At 35.8% G+C, this 24,425-nt stretch overlaps 2 protein-coding genes across 2 annotated transcripts in view; both read right to left on the bottom strand.

The window, feature by feature from the left end:
• Exo70 (exocyst complex component 7) overlaps window positions 1-20,905 on the bottom strand; it is a 33,390-nt gene extending 12,485 nt beyond the window's left edge. The window contains exons 1-9 of the mRNA XM_089252731.1: window positions 20,814-20,905; window positions 15,237-15,402; window positions 12,216-12,300; window positions 10,067-10,172; window positions 9,807-9,924; window positions 9,403-9,447; window positions 5,760-5,877; window positions 4,817-4,886; window positions 2,885-2,952 (exon numbers count right to left, since the gene is read on the bottom strand). Of these exons, the coding sequence (XP_089108857.1) occupies window positions 2,885-2,952; window positions 4,817-4,886; window positions 5,760-5,877; window positions 9,403-9,447; window positions 9,807-9,924; window positions 10,067-10,172; window positions 12,216-12,300; window positions 15,237-15,402; window positions 20,814-20,843 (806 nt within the window). The 5' untranslated portion in view covers window positions 20,844-20,905. The remainder of the gene's footprint in view (window positions 1-2,884; window positions 2,953-4,816; window positions 4,887-5,759; window positions 5,878-9,402; window positions 9,448-9,806; window positions 9,925-10,066; window positions 10,173-12,215; window positions 12,301-15,236; window positions 15,403-20,813) is intronic.
• Taf11 (TATA-box binding protein associated factor 11) lies at window positions 19,815-20,821 on the bottom strand. Its single transcript, XM_089252732.1, has one exon. The coding sequence runs from the start codon at window positions 20,711-20,713 to the stop codon at window positions 19,967-19,969; it is 747 nt and encodes a 248-aa protein (XP_089108858.1). The 5' UTR covers window positions 20,714-20,821; the 3' UTR covers window positions 19,815-19,966.
• Window positions 20,906-24,425: the final 3,520 nt, after the last annotated feature.

The raw sequence follows: 24,425 nt of genomic DNA, 5'->3' as shown, positions 1-24,425 counted from the left end.
AAAATGCTAATGAATGCATATTTTGCATATGATGTTTCTGGTCTAAAATAAAAACTGAAAGATTAACCTTTCACTGGTAGTGGTCTATTGAAGTTTCATAAATAATAAGCCATCATATAAAATTTACGACTTTCTTTCAACTGTAAACAATAAATTATAACTTTTTTTAAACAGCTAGATAAAATTAAAAGAATGTAAAATTAATTGTTACTTTAAGGCAAATCAATGTAAATTGTATACACGCCGTATACAACCTTGCTTTTTTTTCTCGAAATGAGAATTGAGGTTTTCAAAAAGTGACTGGGTTATTTTTCTCTTGCTGGCAGGGCATATCAAATAAATTGTTCCTTGTTCTTAGCTTTCCTGCTGTCGAAAATGTACCAGCTGAAACTCTCTTATCTATTCCTCCCTATTTTCCTTGGCTAATCCTTTTTCATTCTCATTTTAGTCCAATGTTATTAAATCTTTGTTACCAAGTTACAACTCCTCACTTACTTTTACCATGAAATCCTTTCAGGACAGACCAATTTTCTTTTTATTTATTTTATTGCATTGGGATTATATATAAAGGCATACAAATTTTATGATCACTATTAGTTTTGAAGGTTAATCATCTTTACTATATTTTAAAGTAAATGTATACATATGGACTGAATCAAATTAGTTTTAGAGATCTTTTTCTTCAAAATAGTGGAGAAAAAAATACAAATACAAATACAACGCCACAACAGGCAAAATGTCCAATGAGGTGGCTGATAAAAAGATGCCCATAAAAATATGGATGTCATATATTTCAAAAATACAGCAACCCAATTAAAAATGCAATTAATACAAATTATAAACAATATATACACATGATAAAATATTATACAACACCCATAAAGAATACTTATGGTTGTCTTATTGTAAGAATGGATAGCTTCTCGATTTACCACAACATGTTTATCATATTTCTTTTTAAACGTGTCAATTGTGTTACAATTTACTACCTCCGGGGGTAAGCTATTCCATTTATTAACAACCCTATTAGAGAAAAATTCCCTGCGACACCATAACCTTGCATTGTCCCTCACCAATCGATACTGGTGTCCCCTTGTAAAAGCAGTCGACTGGCAGTGTACTAAAAGTTCAGTTCATGGTCCATCCTATCCATCCCATTGCAAATTTTGAACACTTCGATCATATCTCCTCGACACCTGTGTTTATCCAATGTAAACATATTCAAAAAATGAAGTCTCTCTTCATAACTCAAGCCCTGTGTGCCAATAAGGACACGCGTAGCTCTTCTCTGCACCCCTTCAACCAAGTCTATGTCCCTTATGTAGGTATGGTCTCCAAAACCTTACAGCATACTCCAGTCCAGGACGAACTAAGCCTCGAAAAAGCAGAAGAATGACTTTAGGAGAACGCGAAGAGACCTTTTTGAAAATGAGACCAAGCACTCTATTCGTTTTTTTTACCACCGCTGAACAATGTTCAGAAAACCTAAGTCGCTCATCAATGAGAATTCCCAAATCGGTGACCCTAGTTGCATCCGGGATAGTGACACCATTCAACTCGTAAGAGAACTGTGGGTTGTTCGAACCAAAATGAGCGACCATGCACTTATCAACGCTGAACGTCATGCTCCATTCATTTGCCCATGCTGCATTCCTGTTTAAGTTGGTCTGGAGCAACTCCCTATCGCTTTCATTCCCGATTACCCCCATTATCTTCACATCATCTGCAAATTTGCTAGTAATCCTATCGATACCCTGATCGAGTTTATCGATAAAAAGTGAAAAAAGTATGGGGGCCAAGGACACTTCCCTGAGGAACTCCACTTGTGACGTCTGTCCAACCAGAGAATTCCCCGTTCACCATAACTCGTTGCAACCTATCTCTTAACCACGATTCTATCCAATTCAGCAAGTTGCCACCAATTCCAATCTCATGTAAACGCTTCAAGAGTTTGCCATGTTGGACCCGATCGAATGCCTTCTGAAAATCAAGGTAAACAACGTCGACGTTTTTGCTCTTACCCAAAGCCTTAGTCACGTGATCATAGAAGCAAAGGAGGTTAGTTACACATGACTTCCCCTTCCTGAACCCATGCTGATTATCAGACAATACATTATTCTCGTCTATCCACTTCACAAACTGCCTTTTGATGATAATTTCCAAAATTTTCGAGAGGGAGCTCGTCAAACTCACTGGACGATAATTTGACACCGCTTCTCTACTACCCTTCTTAAATATCGGAACAACGTTAGCAAGTTTCCAATCTCTTGGGACGATACCCTCAGCAACACTACTCCTGTATATCTGCGCGACTGGCCCCAACAATTCATTAGCACATTCCCTGAGGACCCTGGGATAGATATCATCTGGTCCTGGTGCTTTGCTTGCACATACATTTCTTAGAAGATTTAGGACCTCCACGTCTTCTACTTGAATATCGTTGAGGGTTTTATTACCCCATGCAACACTCATATATCGAATATCATTATCTCCATTAAAAACCGACGCGAAAAAGTCATTGAAAGCACTACACATGTCTACATTGCTCTCTACCCTAGAGCCTCCTATCAAGAGGGGGACCAACTGTCCCCTAACATCCATTATTGATGTATCGAAAAAATGATTTTGGGTCAGAGCCAATGTTATCTGCCAACCTAGATTCAACTTCCTTTTTACTATCCCTTATCGCTTTCTTCAACAGCACAAACTAGACACAAGCTTCAACTACACACAAATTCAGTGTCTAGTTGTATTAGACACTAGTTGCAAAAATATAGTTGGCATTTAACTTTCTAAAGGATAGCAATTTCAGAAAATTCAAAAAAGATCTGCAATTGGAACATTTTTCTTACGTAAGAGCTGTATTACAAAAAGTATTACTTACATTTGTTGAATAGTCTTTGGAGCGGGTCGTCTTGGCGTTGTTTCTTTGGCAATGCTTCTGCGACTGCCCTGGGAAAAATGAAATGTAAATCTATTCAGCACCAAACAAAAACAATCATTGTTACCCATAATTCATTAGCCATAGATTCACATAATGGAAAAATACAAAAAAGCCATAATTTATGCAAATAAAGGGATTCTTTTTTTTCATTTAACCATTTGACTTTTTCCTTTCTGTAAAATATATTGCTGGTGAACAAAATCTTTTTAAATTTAAAAATATAAATATGTTAGAGTTCATGTTTGAAGCCTAGCACCAGATCCAGTGCTTTGAGGGACCCTGCACTCGCAGAATAAAAATGAGAAAATATTGTATATTTATCTAACAAAACAGAGCGGCTGCTCTTTAGCAAGGATGTTGATTAAAAAAATCAATAAAAGCCTAAGTGTAACACAGTGAAACCCTCTCAATAAAGTCAACTCATATGCCGTGATTTAGTTTAAATAAAAGTCACAGCATCGATACATGGGACTGAAAATTTTTTCCATAAACAGGATAATATTTAGAGTGATATACTGTATATTAGAAGTCCTATTCCGTGGTACTCAGAAAAGTGTTCACTAACATGCATTATTAAAAGTTATACTGTATGAGAGATAAAAAATAATTCATAGTATGAAGAGGCGCTGTTATTAGTTTTGCACCAGGCCCAACATCTAGTAAGGGCAACCTGTCATGTAGCCATGTCACTTTGTGAAATGGCCAAGGTCTGAAGTCTGGGCAATGTGCAAAATGGCCTCTCTTATTGCAACATCACTAGACTTCAGACTTTTCCCATATACAGAAATATACAGGAAGGGAAAATTTATGATCAAGAAGGAGAAAGGCATAAAAAATGTATTTAAATCACTCTTGAGTTATCAAGCTTCGATTAGGGAAAAAATCGTAAAAGAAGACCACACTAGTAGTGACCTATATTAATTGGACAGTGTAGTGACTTTTTTTTCAGAAACTTTACAATAATTCTAACTACCTTTTTTACAAAGTATTTTCATGCTTAACACATTAAACATAAAAGAGTCAATAACATTTAATCATCAAATACTAGATCTGTTTGTGTAAATTCACAAGTGTATTTATATATTAATAATTCCGGTATTCAGCAAAGAACAGTAAAAATTATCTCAGGAATTGCAAATGGAGCACCACAGGCAGATACATCGCAAGGGCGATTCCCCCTTCAGCAAAAAATTGTATTATTGGCATAGGCAGGAGGATGGAGGTAGACATCTCCCCCCCCCCATCCTCATTCATGAAGTCTGTATCCACTTATGTGAAGCACTGACTACCCTCTTTCCCCCACAGGTGGCACGGTGCTGGTCAGCTGAAGTTCTGTAGCCTGCCGTTCGGAATCGGCAATAAATTGTAGGTCCCGGTCTAATTAGTCCTCGTGTGCAGAAAATGACCGTAGTGCGACAAAAAAAAATGGTCAGCTGAAGTTGGTTTTCTTGTAGCTTTTCAACTTCGAAATTCAAATCAGACCCGGTCTCAAAAAACTCCACCGTACGGATAGATTTTCTATCCACACGGAGCAACAGAGTCTACAATATTAAAATTCATTTGAAAGATTAGTCACAAAATTTGCAGTTGTTTCTCACTTCCAATTTGGAAGACAGGTGACATTACCTGAACTTCTAATAACATCCAAAACACTACATACATGAACAGTTGGGTTAGATAAAAACTCAATTCTAACACAATGGTAACTGCCTAATGGCCATAGATCATGGGGGTTATGGACAATAAATAAAAATCAATCTACATCTTTTCAAAAGTTATTGCTGAATTCTTGCAAAGGAGAGGTAGAGATTTTTTGCTAAAATATGAAAAACAAAATTTAGCAAAGTATTTAAACAATAGTAAAAAACTCACCATTTGGGGAGAATTTTGAACAGTCAAAGTGTTGCTATTCCCACTTGAATTCTTCTGATGATCTTTCAAACTGAAAAGAAAAACATAGATTCAGCCAAACATGTTTGCTGCACATAAAAAAAACATGATGCTATTTATTTTAAAAACATTTATGTCTTTATGCATAGATGTAAATTTATTTAAAACACATACAGGGTGTCACAGAATTATACTGCCAAAACAAGATTGAGTGATACTCACATCCAGATAAACCATTTTTCTAAAGAACTCTAGGTCACTTATTCTGGGAATACATACATTCCCCCCCCCCCCGCCACTTCAGTACAAAAATATGCCAACCTTGCTCTTATCATTAGGAGTAACAGGGAAATTTCTTCCTCCCAGTCACGAGCAATTATGAAGGGGAAATTTTTTTTTTTTTCTATGTATACCCAGGGTTATATGTCACAATTTTTTCCTCTTTTCTGCCACTAATGGCTTAGCTGCATGTTAACTTGCACAGACCAAAAAAGTTATTTGTAACCCTAGGTTCCATCACAAAAACTGTTTATTTTGGAGGTAGAATTCTTGGATGCTCCATGCTAAAAGAGTTGCCCCCCCCCCCCCCGTACTGTAAGGGTCATGACAAGCAAAATGGCCAACAAGATATAGTGAAAGTCCTATATAATGATATTACTCTTTCGTTCCAGTGCATTTTTCATCGTGTTAATATATTCCATCTGTAACAATAATTTCTTTATAACAATTCCTTTCTCCCATCCCTTGAATATCGTTACATAGGTGTTTCACTGTATAATGACACAAATGATAAAAATAGTTTACATATGAGAATCAAATATTGTTTTGTTCTATTTTACATATTCAATAACAGTACCATTTTTGGTTCTAACATTTTCCTTTGATAACGAATCAAATCATTTGCCTTTGGTAAATAAATACTCACTTCTCAATAGAACGCATCAATATGTTAGCTCTGATAGAGGAGTAAACAATAGCAAAATCTTCATTTCTATTCAGTCTCAACCACTGGCTTATTTTCACTAGATCTTTCAATACATTATCTGATTTCAAAAATATAATACAACAAACATGTTAATTAACACACGATAATAAATATAAAATACAAATGCAAGGCCATGGCAGGCAAAATGCCCAATGAAGTGGCTGGAAAAAAAATATGCCCATAACAAATATAGATATAATATATTTTTAAAATACAGCAACCCAATTAAAAATGCAATTACAAAACCTAAAAACAATATATATATATATATATATATATATATATACACATAATAAAATATTATACAATGCCCATAAAGAATACTTATGGTTGTCATTCTAAGTAAGGATAGCTTCTTGATTTACCCCAACATGTTTATCGTATTTCTTTTTAAACATGTCCATTATGTTCGAATTCACTACCCCTAGAGGTAAGCTATTCCATTTATTTACAACCCTATTAGAGAAAAATTCCCTGAGACACCTCAATCTTGAATTGTCCCTTACCAGTCGATTGAAGGCATATTAATAATTCATGGTCCATCCTATCCATCCTATTGAAAATTTTAAACACTTTGATCATGTCCCGCCATGATACCTGCGTTCCTCCAATGTAAACACATTCAAGAAATCAAGTCGCTCTTCATAGCTCAAGCCTTGTGAGCTCTTCTCTGTACCCCTTCAACAAAGTCTATATCCCTCTGTACATGAGGTCCCCAAATCGTTACAGCATACTCCAATCCAGGACGAACTAAGCCCCTGAAAAGTGGAAGAATTGCCTTAGGCAAACACAAAGACACCTAATTAAGAATGAAACCGAGCATTCTGTTCGCTTTTTTCACCACGGCTGAACAGTGTTCCGAAAACCTAAGCTACTTATCTATAAGAATACCCAGCTCGGTGATCCGAGTTGCATCCAGAGTAATAACACCATTCAACTCATAAGTGAAACATGAGTTGTTCAAACCAAAATGAGCAACCATGCACTTGTTGATGCTAAACATCATACTGCCATTCATTTGCCCATATTGCAAGTCTGTTTAAGTTTGTCTGAAGTAACTCCTTATTGCTTTGATTCCCGACTAGCCCCATTAGTTTCATATTATCTGTGAATTCGCTTAAATAAATGAAATAAAATGAGAAGATAAAAACAAAAAAATTGTGAGGATTTCGCAAATCATAATGGCCAATTTATAGACAAAGTGTAGAAAGAATATTTTAGAAACATTTATGCTGCACTATTTAAATTATTCATTAGGCTAAGATTACACTATCAAAGTTTTATAAAATATTGATATTTTCTGGATATTATGCTGAGGTGAACTCTGAAGAAAAAGTCATCTGGCCTTTTTTGCCGGGACTCAAACACAGGCCCAACTCTTGCAAACCGACCAAGCATGCTACCATTTACATCATTGGAGACACAATCCTGCCTTCCTTATTTACGTGCTGTGGTTTCAGGTGCTGAAATAGAGGCATTATTAGCCTCTCTTAACTTTGGCAAATAGCCACCCAGGTGAGACGGTAGAGAGAGGCTACTAATGCCTCTACTCCAATGCTTCATGCCACAGTGCGTGAAACAAGGAAGGCAGAGTCGTATCTCCAGATGGTAGCATACTTGCCCTGATTGCAAGAGGGCCTGGGTTCAAGTCCCACTGAGACCAGATGACTTTTCTTTCAGAGCTCACCTCAGCATAATATCCAGAAAAGGCTGCTATCTCTTTCTTTATAAAAGGCTTTTTATAAAACTTTTATAATGTAATACACACCAGCCTTAGATCAAAATAACTTTCAGAGAACTTCATTAAAAAAAAATACAAGCAATCATTTTGGATAATAAATTTTCAAAATCAATTTTTTAAACTCTCAATGAAAGAAATATTACCAGTGACGCTATTAGTCATGATTTGATAGTTTGAATAAATTAGATTTGAGTGAATACTCATAACTGGTTTAATTACATTACAGGGGTCCCAGCAAAATCTGCTCAATCATTTCAATGATCAAAAATCTGGAAGAAAAAATATAGGTTTAAAATCTTAATCTTCTAAATTTTGAATTTTTGTTCCCTTTCACAGAATTTTTCTCTGACTTTTATCAAATATTTGCATATTTCTTGGACTTTTGCCAAATATTTTACATTTTTCCTATCCTTTATTTCACAGACTGTTTTCATTTCCCTGACTTTTCTGGTTGTTGGGAACTCTGCATGACTGGTTTCATCTGATTTTCTGCATAGTTTCTTTTTATATACAGAGTTTTTAAAATTTAAATGTCTATCTAAAATTCTATCCTAATTTGTTTTCATCTGCAGCTGTGTGTAATCCACACGTGTAAATTTGCTAATCCAAGAAAAAATGTCATCTATAATCCACAGCTGCATATATTTCACACACACAAACTTTTGGGTGTTACCCTTATCAACAATAATATCTTAAGGAATGAAAAGGGTTAGGCCTATTGGCCACATATTTTAGGGGGGGAACCTCGATTTTTCCACCCTTATCCATAAGCAACCTGTCATTTTGACCCTTAAATGCATAGCTTTGCATATATGCAAAGCTATGCATTTAAAATTGAAAATGAAGTGAAATATTCAATCCTGTTAGAAACCAAGTTCAGTTATTTTCTTTCACAATTGGCGCTTTTTCCTCTATGTGAGAGTGATGTTAACCTTGTTATCATATTACCTTCACCCCACTATGCTAGCAAATTTATCACCAGATTTGTAAAGTGTTAGACAAAGGAGATCTATTTGAAAAATTGTTTTCCCAAAATCAGCACTTTTTTGCCAGAGCAATTTTTTCCTTCACTGTTAAGTCAAATTTTTTGAGGGAAAAGGTGAGGAAAAAACTGGTTTGCACATCTCTAACTTTCTTCATTACTCTCAGGGTTATAGCATTTTTATCACCTTAAAAACACCAAGTTATACGTTTGGTGCACGTTCGGTGAAGTTGGCAGGATTCAAAAGTGGAGTCATCAATTTTAAATATATTGTAGTTATAATTCTGTAATTTAATATCACAAATAAAAGAACTGAAAACACTTTTCTATATAAGTTTTTCACAAGGAATCACATGTGTAGCTATTGGGCAGTCAACAGTATCCACCCTGTATATTTGGAGTATAATATTACTTCAATACATCTATTTCATGGGCAATTTTTGAGGCTCTATACTGCAACTTTTAAGACCTTGTAAGAAGTACAATTTGAGATTGATTTTTTAAATGATTTTTTCTGTCTTTCTGTGTGTGTGTGTGTGTGTGTGTGTGTGTGTGTGTGTGTGTGTGTGTGTGTGTGTGTGTGTGCGCGCGCGCATATACATATCCTCAACTATGAAAAAAATTATCAGCTTGAAAAAAAATTGAGCTAATAAAATAAAATGTATTATTTAAATTATTTTTCTGAAAATATTTTTATCCCAACCTCTCAGGAAAAGAAGCTGCAGGTAATGCACCACAGTCTGCAATCCCTATTAAGAAATTCAGATGATTTTGAACGTATAATCTATGAATTTATTAGCAAGAAACTAAATTACTGTATTTTTGAATAACAAAAGATAAATGTGCTTATTTCTGCATACCTGGGAGTTGTGCAGTTCGTATTTTAGAATCATCAAGTGGTATTTCTGAAATATAAAAATACAGCACTGAGAAATTTACAAATGAATATTTTGTAACCACTTTTTAAAGCTACCATAGTTTTCAAAATTTAATAACCTAATACAGTAGTGCCTTACTACAATGTGCCTCAGTATAATGAGCATTCAGATATTTCATGCCATTTATATTATAACTATTGTTAAAAATTCAGCACATAAGAGTCTATGATGAAGTCATCTGCTGGATCAAATTTTTTCCTCCGTCTCTATGACATACTCAGTGTAACAAAGGATTAATGTACTACCAAGGCTTTTACTAATACTATTAAAACTCAAATTTTTGAGCAAATGAACTCAAACTTGTTTTACAAAGTGGTGTTAATTACCTTCATCTGCTCCCAACCAGTCTAGTATAGTTACTGGTGGCACTGGTTTGCTATGACGAGACAACACCGATCGAAATTCCATTTGCAGTTTGTCACCACCAACTTCAAACAATGTAGACTCCACAACAAAGAGGCAAAATAATGTTATACAAGCATAAAACTAATCATAATAAATCTACAATAATGCTCTTGTCTTGAATTTAATTTATCAGTGAGTAAAACTGAAGTTAAAAATACCAAATAGTGCTTAGTTGTCTTACCAATTCTGCTAGTTCAGGAGAGGTTGGATTACTGGACTCGAAGAATTTTATGGCTGCTTTCAACCTCTCAAGACTTTCTAAGAATTTTTCCAGTGATGCACTTGGTCTAATTGTAATAATCAAGAAAAAAAACTATTATTATTTGTTATCACATTAATAAAATATAATTATTTGGGCTGGGAATCGATTAAAATCTTCATCTGGTACACCAACATTTTTTAATCTATTAATCAAATTTCAACAGAATATTTTCAAATGCTATCCATTCACAACAAACGTTGCATTGGTAACTACGTAATATTAATAATAGAAAATCTGGTTGTTTCTGCTGCTTGCAGTAATGACTTTTTTTAAGCAAAAACCAACTCCAATTCAGGCTATAAAGTTGGAAAAGTATCTTCAACCAAGCTTTTACTCAAAACTCCTGTGAATTAATATGAATTTATTCTCATTTTTAGTTTTTAAAAAGTGTAAAAATTCTCAACAATCTATCTGAAATTAATGTGGTATTCCACACAAGGCATGAGAATATGTTAGAAGTTTTTTTTAATGTGGCTCTAAAATTTACTATTTTGGTACAGGAACGCTTTTTGAAATGTATAAAATAAATTGAACAATTAAGTGGGTCATTCGTTATAAATCAGACAAAAAATAGAAAAACATATATATATATATTAAAAATAAATGTCAACCAAAAAATAAATAAAAAAATTTTTGGGACAATTCTTAACCAGCTGATAAATAAAGTATAGTCAGCAGCAGTTTGTTCAAAATTGATGGTGAAAACTTTCATTTAAGTTCAACCATGCTAAGAGATAGGCAAGTTTGGTGCGGCATTTTGCCTATTTCAGCACTCAACTTGATATTCATGCTTGACTCCCGCAACATGTTCCATGTATTTTCGTACTTTAGTTTCAACGTGGATTTCAGTACTGATACTCTGAACAATTTTTTTATCAATTGCAATTTTTCTTTACTTTTTTTATTTGTGTTTCTCACTCCTTCCTTTTTTGGTCAATTTTATGGGATCAACTGATTTCTAATTTGTCTGTTTTGACAGAGCACAAGATGCATTCTCAAAGAAAAGTCTTCGAATGAAACATTACTGCAGCTTGATGTTGCAATCGAGAAATTTGGATTTTGTTTATTTTTATCTACACCTCCCAACTTATGCTCAAACCTTCCTTCTGGTAACCTAATGCCATGAGAAAGACATTTTTACATGTTTTGCACTACTGATAAAAAAATGCTTGTTGAAAACATATGCTTTTCAGAAATAATATTGAAGTCTCTAGACTGAAACTTAAGGTAAATTGATAATAATTTCAATTATATATTTCACACAAAAAAATAGCCAGGAGAAAGACAGTTAATAGACACATGCCTCTTTTTTCCAGAATAAATCTAATTTGTGAAGTAATTTACAATTCTAATTAAGTTAAAAAGAGGTATTAACTAAGGCTACATTCCTCTCAACACAAAATTTTATAGGTGGCAACTGGTGTAGAACTTGAACCAATGTTTTCCAAATGTCACAAATGGAAAAAAAAGATAGGGGAAATTTTCATTTAGCTATAAAGTATTGATAAAAATATTTTAAATTATAAAAAAGATGAAATATGAGAGTATACACATCCTAAAAATATATATTATTGAAAAAATATATAATTTTGTTTTAAGATAGAAAGTTATTTTAAAATTAGAAAAATGGTCTGGGGACAGCCGAGAAGGACATTTCCTTAAGACATGAAAATGTGTTCAATCAAACTTTAAAAATCTATTGATAAAAAAATTGTAAGTAGAGTGGTGACTTGTCAGAAACAAGAATATAAATATAAATTGATAGGGAAAAAAATTCTGTGCCAAATATATTAAGAGTAAACTGCTGGGGACACAATTTAGGCTAATTTCAATAGAATGACCCAAATATGTTTAATATGCAAAGTATTTTACAGAGCAGAATAGTGAATTGTTTAAGAGGTTTCTGCTAAAGACATTTTCTCAGAGTCCCAATTTTACTTCTATTCTTGAAACTTTTCCAGTTTCAAAAATATTCTTAGTTTTTTTCACTGTATGATCACAAGAAAAACATCTACACCAGATTCACTGTGCATTGGTAAAATAGTTATGATTCGATAAAATTTCATACCCATCTTGTATAGAGGATTCCACTTCTTTAGAGACAGTGTAATACTGTATCACATAATCCAAGCTCTCCATAATTTTACTGATATCTTCAAAGTCAAGAAGTTTCGCAATAAAATTTTAAAGGTAGTTCTACACCACATGTGCCCACATTCCTCTGAGAATAATAAATAAAAATGCATGGCTTTTGCTTTTTTTTTCTCCATTATATTCACTAGAGATGTGAGGCAAGAATATTCTTGGAGAACGACAATATTCTTCCGGATGTAAAAATTGAAGAGAATAATCTGGAAAATTATTTTTCTTTTAAATAATGAAGAAAAAAACGAATTTTTAAAACTATTAATTTTTACTAATTTTGTTATTATGAAAAACAATTTAATTTTCATTGCTTGAAACATTTAAAACAAAACAATTTTTGGCATAATCTTTCATAATGACAACTTTTAGTTTGAGTCTTGATGAGAGTTTTCAAAGGCTTTTGTTATGAACATTTTGGAAACTAAGATTATAAAAATTCCTTTAAAATTAGATAAATTTCTAAAAGTTCAAAGCAAAAAATGAAATCAAAATTAATTGATAAAGGGATTCTTATAATCATCTTCAGAGCTGAATTAACCATTAATCAAAATAAGCACGTGCTTAGGGCATCAAGAGAAAAAGGGCACCACAAAAAGGTATCAAATTATACTTTTTAATTAATGTAAAATTTTTTTCACAGTATCAACCATTCTAAAAAAATCCTCAATGACCATATCAGAAATGAAAGAATCTCGAAATTTCTCTTTGACGCAAGATGAGATGCATATGCTAACTTATTTCCATAGCAACAATGTTGAATTCAAATCTAGAGAAACTAATAATATTGCAAACTATAGTTCACATTAATGATGTCTTTAAGAAATGAGATGCCACAAAATTTCCATAAAGGCCAGGGCATTCTTAACAGTGTCATAGACTCCAGAGGCTTAAGCAGGTGGGGGCCCGTATCCTCCAAATGACGATTGAAAAAATAAAAAATATTTTTGGCAAAAGAATTTAAATATTGAAAGAAAATACTTTTATATATATTACCAACATATATAACATCACAAGGAGAGACAGAAAACGAATCACTTGGATAAGGAACCACACAAAGGTAAACGATATCATGGAAAGAATTAAACGTTTGAAATGGAAATGAGCTGGACATATTGCAAGAAGACAGGACAATAGATGGACCACAAGTACTCTAGATTGGTACCCCTGTGGTGTTAAACGTCTGAGAAGGCATCCCCACACAAGATGGATTGATGAGATCAGGAAAGTGGCTGGAGTCAACTAGATAGCTAAAGCATCAGACAGAGCAGAATGGAAAAATTTAGAGACCTTCATCCAGCAGTGGACTGAAAATGGATGATGTTACCAAATCAATATCTGCTAATTTAAAATTTTTTTTGAAGGTTATTAACTCAAAATTTCTCTGAAAAGATTCCTCGTGCCCCTCGAAAGATCGATCCTGTGTACCCTATGTATGCTTTTGATAGGCTTCGGCCAAAGCAATTTTTCAGAGAAACTCTGTCTAGCTAAATATACATGCCTTCCAATTTGCACACTTACTCTAAAAAATTGCAACCAGATATAATTGTCACAAGGATCTCTCGGCACTTTCCAAGATGTGGCTGGATGTTCCCATGCGTCAAGACGCCACAGAGTACCCCAAGTTATACAGAATAAGGATATGAACTTAAAGCGTGTAGATCTGCGGGTATACTCATGTATGGATCATAAGTGGATCAACTGTGTAGCTTGACCTACTATAGGAGAAAAAGAAGTACTACAGATCTAGATCATAAACGAACTTGGAAAATATATCAGAAAGAGAAGGTACTCAATGATGGTGATTAACCAAAAATTGTTTACTGCACTTGTGGATAACATTATGGCCATGTTAAGGTTCAGTGGTTCCCCCTTAAGCCAGTTCAGTAAACTCTAAAAAAAGCAGTCAATGAGAGAAAATACCTTGGAATGTTTATAACAGACTAGAACAAAAGGTAAAAATCAAAGGTCTGTCTTTTTGGAAACTATGAAAGGAAAAATTTAAAAATGTACATTTCAGCAAATTCAAAAATAGTGATAGCAACATTGATTTTCATTTCTTTGGCCTGCTCAGTTCTAACAAATAAGATGTAAAATTTATTAGAAGCCAAAATTAAGAAAAATATTCAATCAAGAACATTTTATTTAACTTTATAATTTTACATTTCTTTCTATTGAAAAATAAATTAATTTTTACATTATGTCTAGGGCGGGGCTGGACAAATTCCAGGTGCCGGGTGCCCATGCCGACTAGAAAATCGGTAATGGTGCCTAAAATTTTCTAAATGTGATTGCAAAATTGGAGTTAAATTTCTAAAACAATACCCCATGACGTCCTTTATACATTCACCTCACTTTGAATCTGTAAAGGACCAACCTGATCTAAGATGATGTAAGAGATGGTGCTGCAAAGAGAGGATTATGACGTCCAAGACATTGTTGACTTTCTGTGAATATGCGAATTACCCATTGCTAAAAATGTTGAAGCATGTCATACATTTGTTAATCACTTGTTTTTTAGCACTCATGCAGGTCCTCATTTTAAACAGTCGAACTGCTTTTTATTTTCTAATATCTACACTGTTTACCTAAATTTATTTGTAACGTATTCTTAGTTTTAAAATTTGAACTTTCTGATAAAAAAAGTAGTTACAGATTTGATATTAGCCTCAAATCCTTTATAATGATACATTTGAGAATCGTTATAAAGGAGTTTCATTTTATTATGGAATTAAACATGAATGGTAGCATGACACATGTGCATGTCATTTCTCAGCAGCAAAAATGTGTATACAATTGTCTCAACAATTCAAATTCAAACATTATGAAGAAAATAGAAATTTTAGAAGAAAAAAGTTAGGATCAGATTTGAGTGAATACTGCATCGTATTGAATGGAATATCTGACACAGTTAAAATTTAATTCAATACAATAAAGAAAAGGATACTATCTTGTCGACGTTGCAGATTTCCAGTTTCTTGATAGACAGGTAGAATCGTTTGCTCAAGTTTCATCAGATGATCATTGAATGAATCTAGAATTGAGCACATACCCTGTGTGAGCTGACTGCTTTTGTTGACGGTATCCATAAGAACAGACAGTCCATGCTGTTCCTGAAAAGAGAATTCCTGTTTGAAAAATACACAAGAATTCAAAAATCTACTTCGCAGATAAGAGGGTGTGTAGTTTGATTTTTAAAACCGCATAAATTGAATTGTCTTCTAACCTTAATGATCCAAATGACCTATCTGAAAAAGAGTCTGGAAAGGATGAGACAAAAACCAACTGGAATGTTGGCACGACACTAATGTTTTATTTCAGAATGGCTTGTCAAAATGCTTAAAACTATTAGACAAGCATTATGGCTAATAGGCATGGGACAAATAGGGATTTGGCCGAATATTCAGTTAATGTTCTGGCCGAATATCAAAAAAAAATATATATTCTTAATTCATCAATAAAATTATTTTTTGTAATTATTATGATTAATATTTAATTTATAATTTATAATTTCAATCAATATTGAAAAACTGATAATTGAAAGATTTTCATTGCCATGATACTGACAGTCAAATTTAACAATGATATAGGCTATTGTATTTTAATATTTACTTACAGAATCTTTTTTTTTCAACACTTGTTACAATTTTACATCTAATTAAGAAAATTGCAACCATTATTTACTCTCAACTAGTAATGCATTATAAAATTTTCGTATTTTTCCTCTTTGGGTGTTCTCTTTCAGTGGCTCAAGATGTATCATCTTTCAGTTAGTGAACTTGTGTAATTCAGGCTCGCTTCCACTTTATGTATTGCAGTAGCATTCCATATTTTCAGTTTTATGTTTTCCTTATGCTAGAAATTCATCCCGACATAACTTCTTTCACAGAAAGGAATATACATCATCACACAATAAAATATAATCAGTAATTTTTAATTTACGGGAAAAATTCATTAAATTCATTCATTTTAATTATGGGGGAAAATATAATTTTTTTTAGCTTAGATTTACACAGATATTCGGCCAAATACCTAAGCATTATTTGGCTGAACCAAATATTCGGCAAAATAAACGAATGCTGAATAGCAGCTTAACATTCATCCCATCTCTAATGACTAACTAGTCAGCTATAAGAATGAGAGTTTTTCCTCATAACGTGGCGCTAGTGCAAGCCTGACACTTTTCTGATGCACCACTCTTAGGTTTAGCATTGAATTGAATCACATGCATATTATGTGCCATATTTTACGGCACAATATTTATTTTTTTCCTCTCAAGTTCGATTTTCGGACATTGCATGAACTAAATTTGGTTGCTTCAATTATAATTAATAATGATTCTTAGTTATAACAGATTGTCTATTCAAATCAAACAACCAACAATCACAAAGGGTTGGAGTCTCATTAGCCTTTCTTAAAATGGATGGAAAAAAAAAATCGAAATAGGAAAACCACAATTGTTAAAACTGTTTATGACATTTATATAGCTAGAGATGTGATGTCGGAGAACGAAAAATATTCTCATGGATTAATAATTGGGGAATAATCGAGAATATTAATTTTTCTTTTAAATAATGAAATTTTTTTACTTATTTTGTTTATATTATGAAATATAAATCAGTTTTTATTGCCTAAAACATTTAAAACAAAACTATTTTTTTGGCATAATTAGCTCATAATCACAACTTTTAGTTCGAGAATATTCCAAAATATTCTCTTGGTCGTGATGAGAGGTTTTAGAAGTTTGGTTACAAGGATTTTTTAGAAACCTGGAGATTGAAACCTTAAAAAGTCATGTTAAAATTAGATAAATTTTCAGAAATAAGTTCAAAACAAAAAAAATTAAACCAAAGTTGATTGATAAAGGAAGCTATTCTTATATAATCACCAATCTAAGATGCAGAACTGTCGTTTTCTTCAATGCACATACACTACAATTCTGTATCACTCATGTTTCTTTGTAAGTTGTGCAATTCAGCCATGTTGTTGGCTGCATTTTCTTGCTTTTAAACTTTATTATTGTGGACTATAACTTTCCATATTTCCCCCTCTTCTTGACGGGAAGAAAGACAGGGACAGAGAATATTCTCTTGAAGGATTATTATAAATTATCAGGGAATATTCTTATAGAAAATAATAATTATTCGCAAGTTATTTATAGAGATTTATTATAATACACGTTATTATAAATATTCTTGAGCAGGGGAGCAGCTGGGTCTCGTGCCCCGGGCACTGGACCAGAGGTGCACAAATTTCATTCTCAAACCTTACCTTCAACATTGCAAGGGGGCGCCAAAATGTGCACTTGCCCCAGGTGACCAAGCATCTAGTTGCGGCCCTGTTCTTGAAAATACTCTTGGAAGGACTACTATTATAAATAACTTGAGAGTAATTCTTATTATTTTCGATAAGAATATTCCCTGGTAATTTATAAAAGTAGTCCTTCCAGAGAATATTCTCAAAGATTATACAGCTATATTATAAATAACAGGAGAATATTTCTCATCAAGAATAATAAGAATATTCTCAAGTTATTTATAATAGTAGTCCTTCCAAAGAATATTATCTTTTATGAGAATATTTGCTTAAAGATTATTCTCGAGAATTTTACGTCTCTATATATAGCAAATATTATTTTTGATAGCATGCTAAAAAATTATATAACTGAAAATTATTTTAAGTGTCACTTCAGTATAACAGGTGGTACTATATATTCAATGGGGTTGTCAAACAACCGATTTTTTTACCTTTTCTTACCATACATATTTATTTGTTGTTTGCCTTAAATAAAACTTTTTTGGTTACCAGTTCCCTATCAAAACGATCCCCCAACTATTGGTGAAAAATTAGCCAAGGATTTTTGTGATTACATTATTTAAAACAATGCCACACTTAAATCAAAATCACAAATAGAAAAACCAGGATATTGTCAAAAGAGCTCTAAATAAGAGGTCCAGTTTCAAAAAGGGTGTCGATGGTTGTCCAGATAACCAGCCACACTCTGCACTGAGCCAAGACAGCCGAAGCTGAAAACGAAACACAGAAAAATGAGAAACGGCCCGAGAGCTGCAAGGAGAAGGCAAAGAATGAAAGTATGGAAACTCGAAATAGCAGATAACCAGCCAGTATCTTTAGGGTTTGTCATATTGTAGAGCAGGTCATAACAAGTCGCTCTGGTGCCTGAAAAGTTGACACTGGTACCTTTTTTTTTTTATGTATGATAATTGAATTGGTCTGAGTAGAGGAAACATTGGAAATTATGTCAGCTTGTCTAATAACATAGAAATGGGTCCCTAAGTTCTATAGTCAAAGAATACACTACTTTTTTTCGATTTGCCACAATTCCTGTTGTAGATATATTTTCTTTAAAATTTATCATGTTATTCATTTAACAAAAAAAATTCATAGATATAAAAATAGTTTCTTATCAGAACTTTGGTTGGAATATTTTCTCCTTTCAAAATTGATGACGATCCTTCAAAGAAATGTTGCTGTCAAATAGGTTTAGGGATAGTTTCGTAATAGTTTGTCAAATGTAATAAGTGGAGGAAATCATTTCATCTTCACTGAAAATGTTACCTTGGATGTAGATAAAGCATCTGATCTAATTTGACTAAAAACATGACTCTATAGTACAGAAACTTCTACTTTTGAAATAGCAGATCACAACCTAACAGTTGGTAAGTTCTCATTCACAATTAGATGTCGGCCATGAAAGAAAGTACAGAACAAATTTTGTTCAAATTGGCTCAACTGGAGTTCAACAGTCTTTCGTGCAGCCCACAAAAACATTTATAAGCAAATTATGAAACCATCACACTAAAAAAATTGTCACAGTGATCAACTTGATCCAAGGCTGTAACTAAGAGGACAAAGGTTCTATTCATTTTAGAAAAGTCCTCTCCACTTGTCAATACAAGATTCATTGAAAGACTGGTTATTTGTAGAGATGAAGATTACAAGGAAGAAAATTCATCAATGCCCCCACGGGGAGACGAACCCCGGTCTCTCGCCTGCTGGACGAGTGCTCTACCATCTAAGCTATGGAAGCAGATAAGCTTCCTAAGCTAAGGAAGAAAATTGATGAATTTTCTTCCTTGTAATCTTCATCTCCACAAATAACCAGTCTTTCAATGAATCTTGTATTGACAAGTGGAGAGGACTTTTCTAAAATGCATGGTTGGCCATCTGGTTGGCGTATGTCATTCACGAGCTATTAGTTGATTGTTGATGCCGTCCATGTACGGTGCCTTTCAACACATATATATGCTCCAAGGTTGAAATATTCTATCTGCTTCCATAGCTTAGATGGTAGAGCACTCGTCCAGCAAGCGAGAGACCGGGGTTCGTGTCCCCATGGGGGCAAACTTGCAGTGTAAATAATAACAATAACATTCATATTGGGCACCCAGGACTGGAGCCCCTGCCAGCCTCGTTTTTAAAGAGACCATGGGTCATGGCAGGCCGCCCCCCCCCCCATGAAGTGAAAAATTGACAGTATCATCTAACATTGAATGCAACTATATTTTTCTTTTTACGAGTGTTTAATGTGATCAAAAAGATACATATACTTGCACAGAATATGCCAGAGAGAGTTCAATAAAAAATTCTTTTCTATAAACACTAATAATGGAACTTAAAAATGTACATAAATGCAAAGAGATCAACAGCGAGAGTTCAACGGAAAAATAATTGTGGTCTTTGACGACTGCTGGGTATAGCATTTCGCATCCTCAAGATTCTGACAGCCTCCCTGAGATGTTTCGGCTGTAGTGGTCCCGATTCACCGTTCCTCTCCAACACGTCAAGGGCTTCTTCAACCACCTCTCCGACAAAAACCTTCGCTATGCCCGAAACAGCTATGACAACATTCTGAGAGACAGAGCAGCTGGTGATAGACTGCATCAATCGCTTGATCGCAGCTTTTGGGAATGCAGATCGCCTGTACATTTCGTAACGGTTCAGCTGGTCTTCGGAGAAATTCGACACCAGGACCTGCATCCTCTCCCTTTCCTCCTCTTCCAACTGCTCTTTAGATTTGGACGTCTGGCCGTCCTGGCCCTGATTGAATTCATCGGCGTCCCGAACGGGAGAACTCTGCGATCGCTCGTCACCGTCTTTGGGCTCCTCCTTGATGACGTTCGGCATGGCGGGGAGCTTGATCTCGGTGTCCTGAGTTGGCGTCTCCGGTAGGGGCGGCAAATCGTCGTCATCATCTTCATCCTCGCCACCCGTGGAATGGTCGACATTGATCGGTGAAGCGGCATCGACGTTCAAGGACTGGGAATAATCGGCGAGCGGAGATCTCGAATCCGACCGTTCCGGTAGAGACTTGTTGTCTTCACCCTCGTAATGTATATCATCGTCGAAACGGAGTCTCTTGGTCGGCGGCGGAGGAGTTTCGTATTCATCAGTATTGCTCATTTTCGATCAAGAATTATTCAGCAGTTCAGGGGGGAGGGGAACGAAACTAGAGCAAATTAACAACAGCGGATATAAAATGTTAAACTTATTAAACACTGACCTTTTCTAACTTAGCCGTGGGATCACCCATTTTCAGACGCCTATAAATTAGTTCTTCCCGAGACGGCTGTGACCACGACGGACGTCATTCGTGGTAAGTAAAGTTGCCAGATCCCTAAAAAATTTCCAGCCAAAATCATCCTCAAAAGTAACCAAAAAATTATGTAGCCTGAAATATTTGAACTTTTGCTGCCATCTAGGAAAAAATGTATAAACTGCATGTTCATGCGTTCTTCCTAGATGGCAGCACAAAATCGTGCAACTTTGAAGGTGGCTTCTTAATCATATTTCTGAAATTATCTTTCATTTATTCTGAATTTTCATGATTTTCATTTTCTGAATTTCGTTTTTCCTCTCGCACAGAATGTATGAAATTAGTGCTAAGCGGCACCGTGCCCCGCGTCCTATAAGGGCGGCCCTAGTGTAATGTGCCTTCTTGAGGGAGGCTCTGAGAAATGGGCCCGCACAAAAAATATATACGTATTTTTTAGTATTATTCAAAGCATAGGCGAAGATAGACTTGGAAGTTTGGGGGCACGGCCATTGTTTCTGGGGTGGGGGCACGATGATGGTGATGTCAATTCATATATGCATATATATATACATTTGATCAGTCAACTTCACCTTTGACACAGAGGCAGTGCCCCCCCCCCGCCCCCCGATCTCCGCCCATGATTCAAAGTAGGTATACATTTTTTTGTTGACCCCCATTTTTCTCGGGGCTCTGTGGCAGTGCCCTGGTCTAGTTACAGGCCTGTTAGGCCTGAATGAATTCAAAGACCCAAGTATGGGAATTAGTGGGTAAGCACCCTCTCATGTCGCCGCCCTCTCATTCTAGTCTGATTTTCCTTACCACTCATTTCCTGGAATTCTCCTCCCAGTGCAAAAATCTGTCAGTCCCGCCCTTGTTGGGGGGGGGGGCATGTATATTTGCTTAGTGTTTTGGACTCTCGTGTGGATCCAACAAGAATAGGGCTGACAGGGCTCCAACCCTGTCCAATTACCATCTTTTATTGGGTTTTTCCCCATGCTATAAATTCACTATAGAAAGGCTCGTGAAAAGTCTGGTTTGGGGGACACGCCGAAGATCCTAGTCTATAGTAGCACTACTCCAAGATGTTGGAGAGAGCACGGGCACTCACATGCCTGCACACACTGTAGGTCACTCTTTAGGTCCTTCACAAACCTGGTCCCTCCCTCTCTAGGTCACTCTTTTAGTCATTCACGTGTTCTGACATATTCTAGGTCACTAGTGACCCTTACATCGCTCACTGACCCGGTCCCTTTCCCCTCCAGGTCACTCGTTCGGTCATTCACATGCTTAGTTACGCTCTTGGTGACTCTTTTGGTTACGTTAGTACATGCATATTCTTTTCTTTTCTTGGTTATTCACATGCTTCGAACGCCCTGTTTAGGTCACCCGTTTCATCACTCATTGGCCTAGTCCCTCGCTCTCTAGGCAGAGACGGATTTAAGGTTTCATTGCCTGTGGTCTATACAAATTTTGCCACCATTCTCCCACCCTACTAATTTTCCTGCCCACTCATTCCTCAAACTTGCCGCGCATTGCACTTAACTATAAATTTGTCATTTAATTTGCATGCTTGCAATCGAAACTTTTGACCAGATTTCATTTTTATGAGGCCCATATGTTTTAAGTTGCCTTTGCCCTCTCTGTTGCCGGGGAAGGGGGAGGGGGGGGGGTCCTACTAAATTCAGCAATCAAGCTTTTTCCCACCATATTTTTTTTTACGTCGAAATGCTTCACATCTGCTACTTTCACGGGCCCTAATCTGAAATATGTGCTGGGTCCCGAGCCAGATTTTTCACGGGTTCATGCAAAGTGACTTTATAGTGCGAGGGGGGCCTTCCAAAACGTGGGGCCTGGTCAACACCTTCTAAAGCAGAGAAGGTGTTGGCCTGGTGCGACCGCACCTGTCGTACACGCCCCAAGGGCGTCTCTGAAGCCATATACAGGGTGGACAAAAAGTCTGTACAAACTTCAAAAATTCACAAAAAACGGAAAAATAACGAAAATAAAAAACGGTATGCAGAGTCAGCATCGCTAGGTCACGGGAATTTTTTTAAGACAGGAAAAAAAAACCCTCAAAAAACAGCCGATAGGTGGTGCTGACGTACACAAGTAAAAGAAAAGATACGCAAATGACAAACAGAATGCCTCCAAATCGTTTATTGTTATATACACATTGCAGGCGAGTCACAAATTCAGCAACAGCATAGTGCAGCAAGCCCGGATATATACATGACACCTCTCGGCGGATCGCCTCTTTCAGTTCCGACAGATTGGATGGACTGGATCGATACACCTGGGATTTCAAATATAACCATAACCATAATCTTCCGGTGTAAAATCTGGAGACCGAGGAGGCCATAGGAACCTGCAACGCCTGCTAATGATTTTGTCTTCCCCGAACGTTTGTATCAGGAATGCCTTGACCGGATTAGCAGTGTGACTAGTTGCTCCATCTTGCTGTAGGATATCCGGTGGTTCATGGCACGACCTTCTTTCAAACCGAGCACAACTCAGGTCTATCACCATCTACGGGTGATTTACTACCCAGTGAGTTGTGCAGGAAGTGTAACTGTATGTGTACCTAACAGTTTGAGTGCATGTCTAGCGTTGTGTCTAATTTTTCAGTAATGCCATCTACATTTCAGAAACGAAGTGAGTGAAGTGTAATGATTTAATATACGAGCTGTTTGTAGGCCCGTTGCTCTCTGTGTCGAGACATTTTAAAGGAGCGATCGGCTCGCATTCGTGCCTTGATTTGAGAACCACAGAAAACCAACTTCAGCCGATCATCACACTTGTGACGGTTGGGTTCGAACCCGGGATCTCGCGACGCGAGTCCGTCTTTATGACAATCTGTATGGGTACAGATCAAGGATTCCATGAAGAATATTGCGTACCGAGGATGGTGGTAAGCCTAAGCGTCTGGCAGCTTCATGAACACTGTTGATTCGGACGCTAACGCTTCCATTTCGACTGAAACACGTGGTGAACGTGCCTTCCTTAAACATGGTCGTCCGGCTCTTACACGGTCCCATAGGCGGAAATACGGGGGGAGTGTGGGGGGCATTGCCCCCCCAGAGTAAAATGTGGAGTTGACTGAGTTAATGTAATATATGAATTGACATCATCATCATCATCATCGTGGGCCCCCCCCCCCCCACTGACTTCTACGTCTATCTCCGCCTATGCACGATCCTCGAACGTTCCAGTTTCCCCAAACCGCTAAACAAGCTTTATGAGTCTTGTCGCTGTTTTAAAGGCCCTTTTTCTAGTACTCACATTATTCTGAACTCGGAATTTACGCAAGGCAATGGTCGCTGATTCCTGGTTCACGTAATACAACTTCACCAACAAAGCTTTATCCTTCGCATTAAGCATCATTGTTCACATACATGGTTTACAACAGTGAACTGATTGTGGATTAGGAGCGCTAGTTCTTATAACAGTCTCATTTGCATATTTCCACCGAAATCACTCGTACCAGCGCCAGTTTTTTTTAAGTTTTTTTCCCTGTCTTAAAAAAATTCCCGTGACCTAGCGATGTTAACCCTGCAAACCGTTTTTTATTTCGGTTATTTT

This window comes from Pholcus phalangioides, unplaced genomic scaffold, assembly GCF_987345545.1.
Source record: "Pholcus phalangioides strain wild (caught in Gottingen) unplaced genomic scaffold, Ppha-v1.0 ptg000030l_1, whole genome shotgun sequence".
Lineage (NCBI taxonomy): Eukaryota > Metazoa > Arthropoda > Arachnida > Araneae > Pholcidae > Pholcus > Pholcus phalangioides.
The sequence above is the reverse complement of the archived record's forward strand: the minus strand, read 5'-3'. Positions and strand labels throughout refer to the sequence as shown.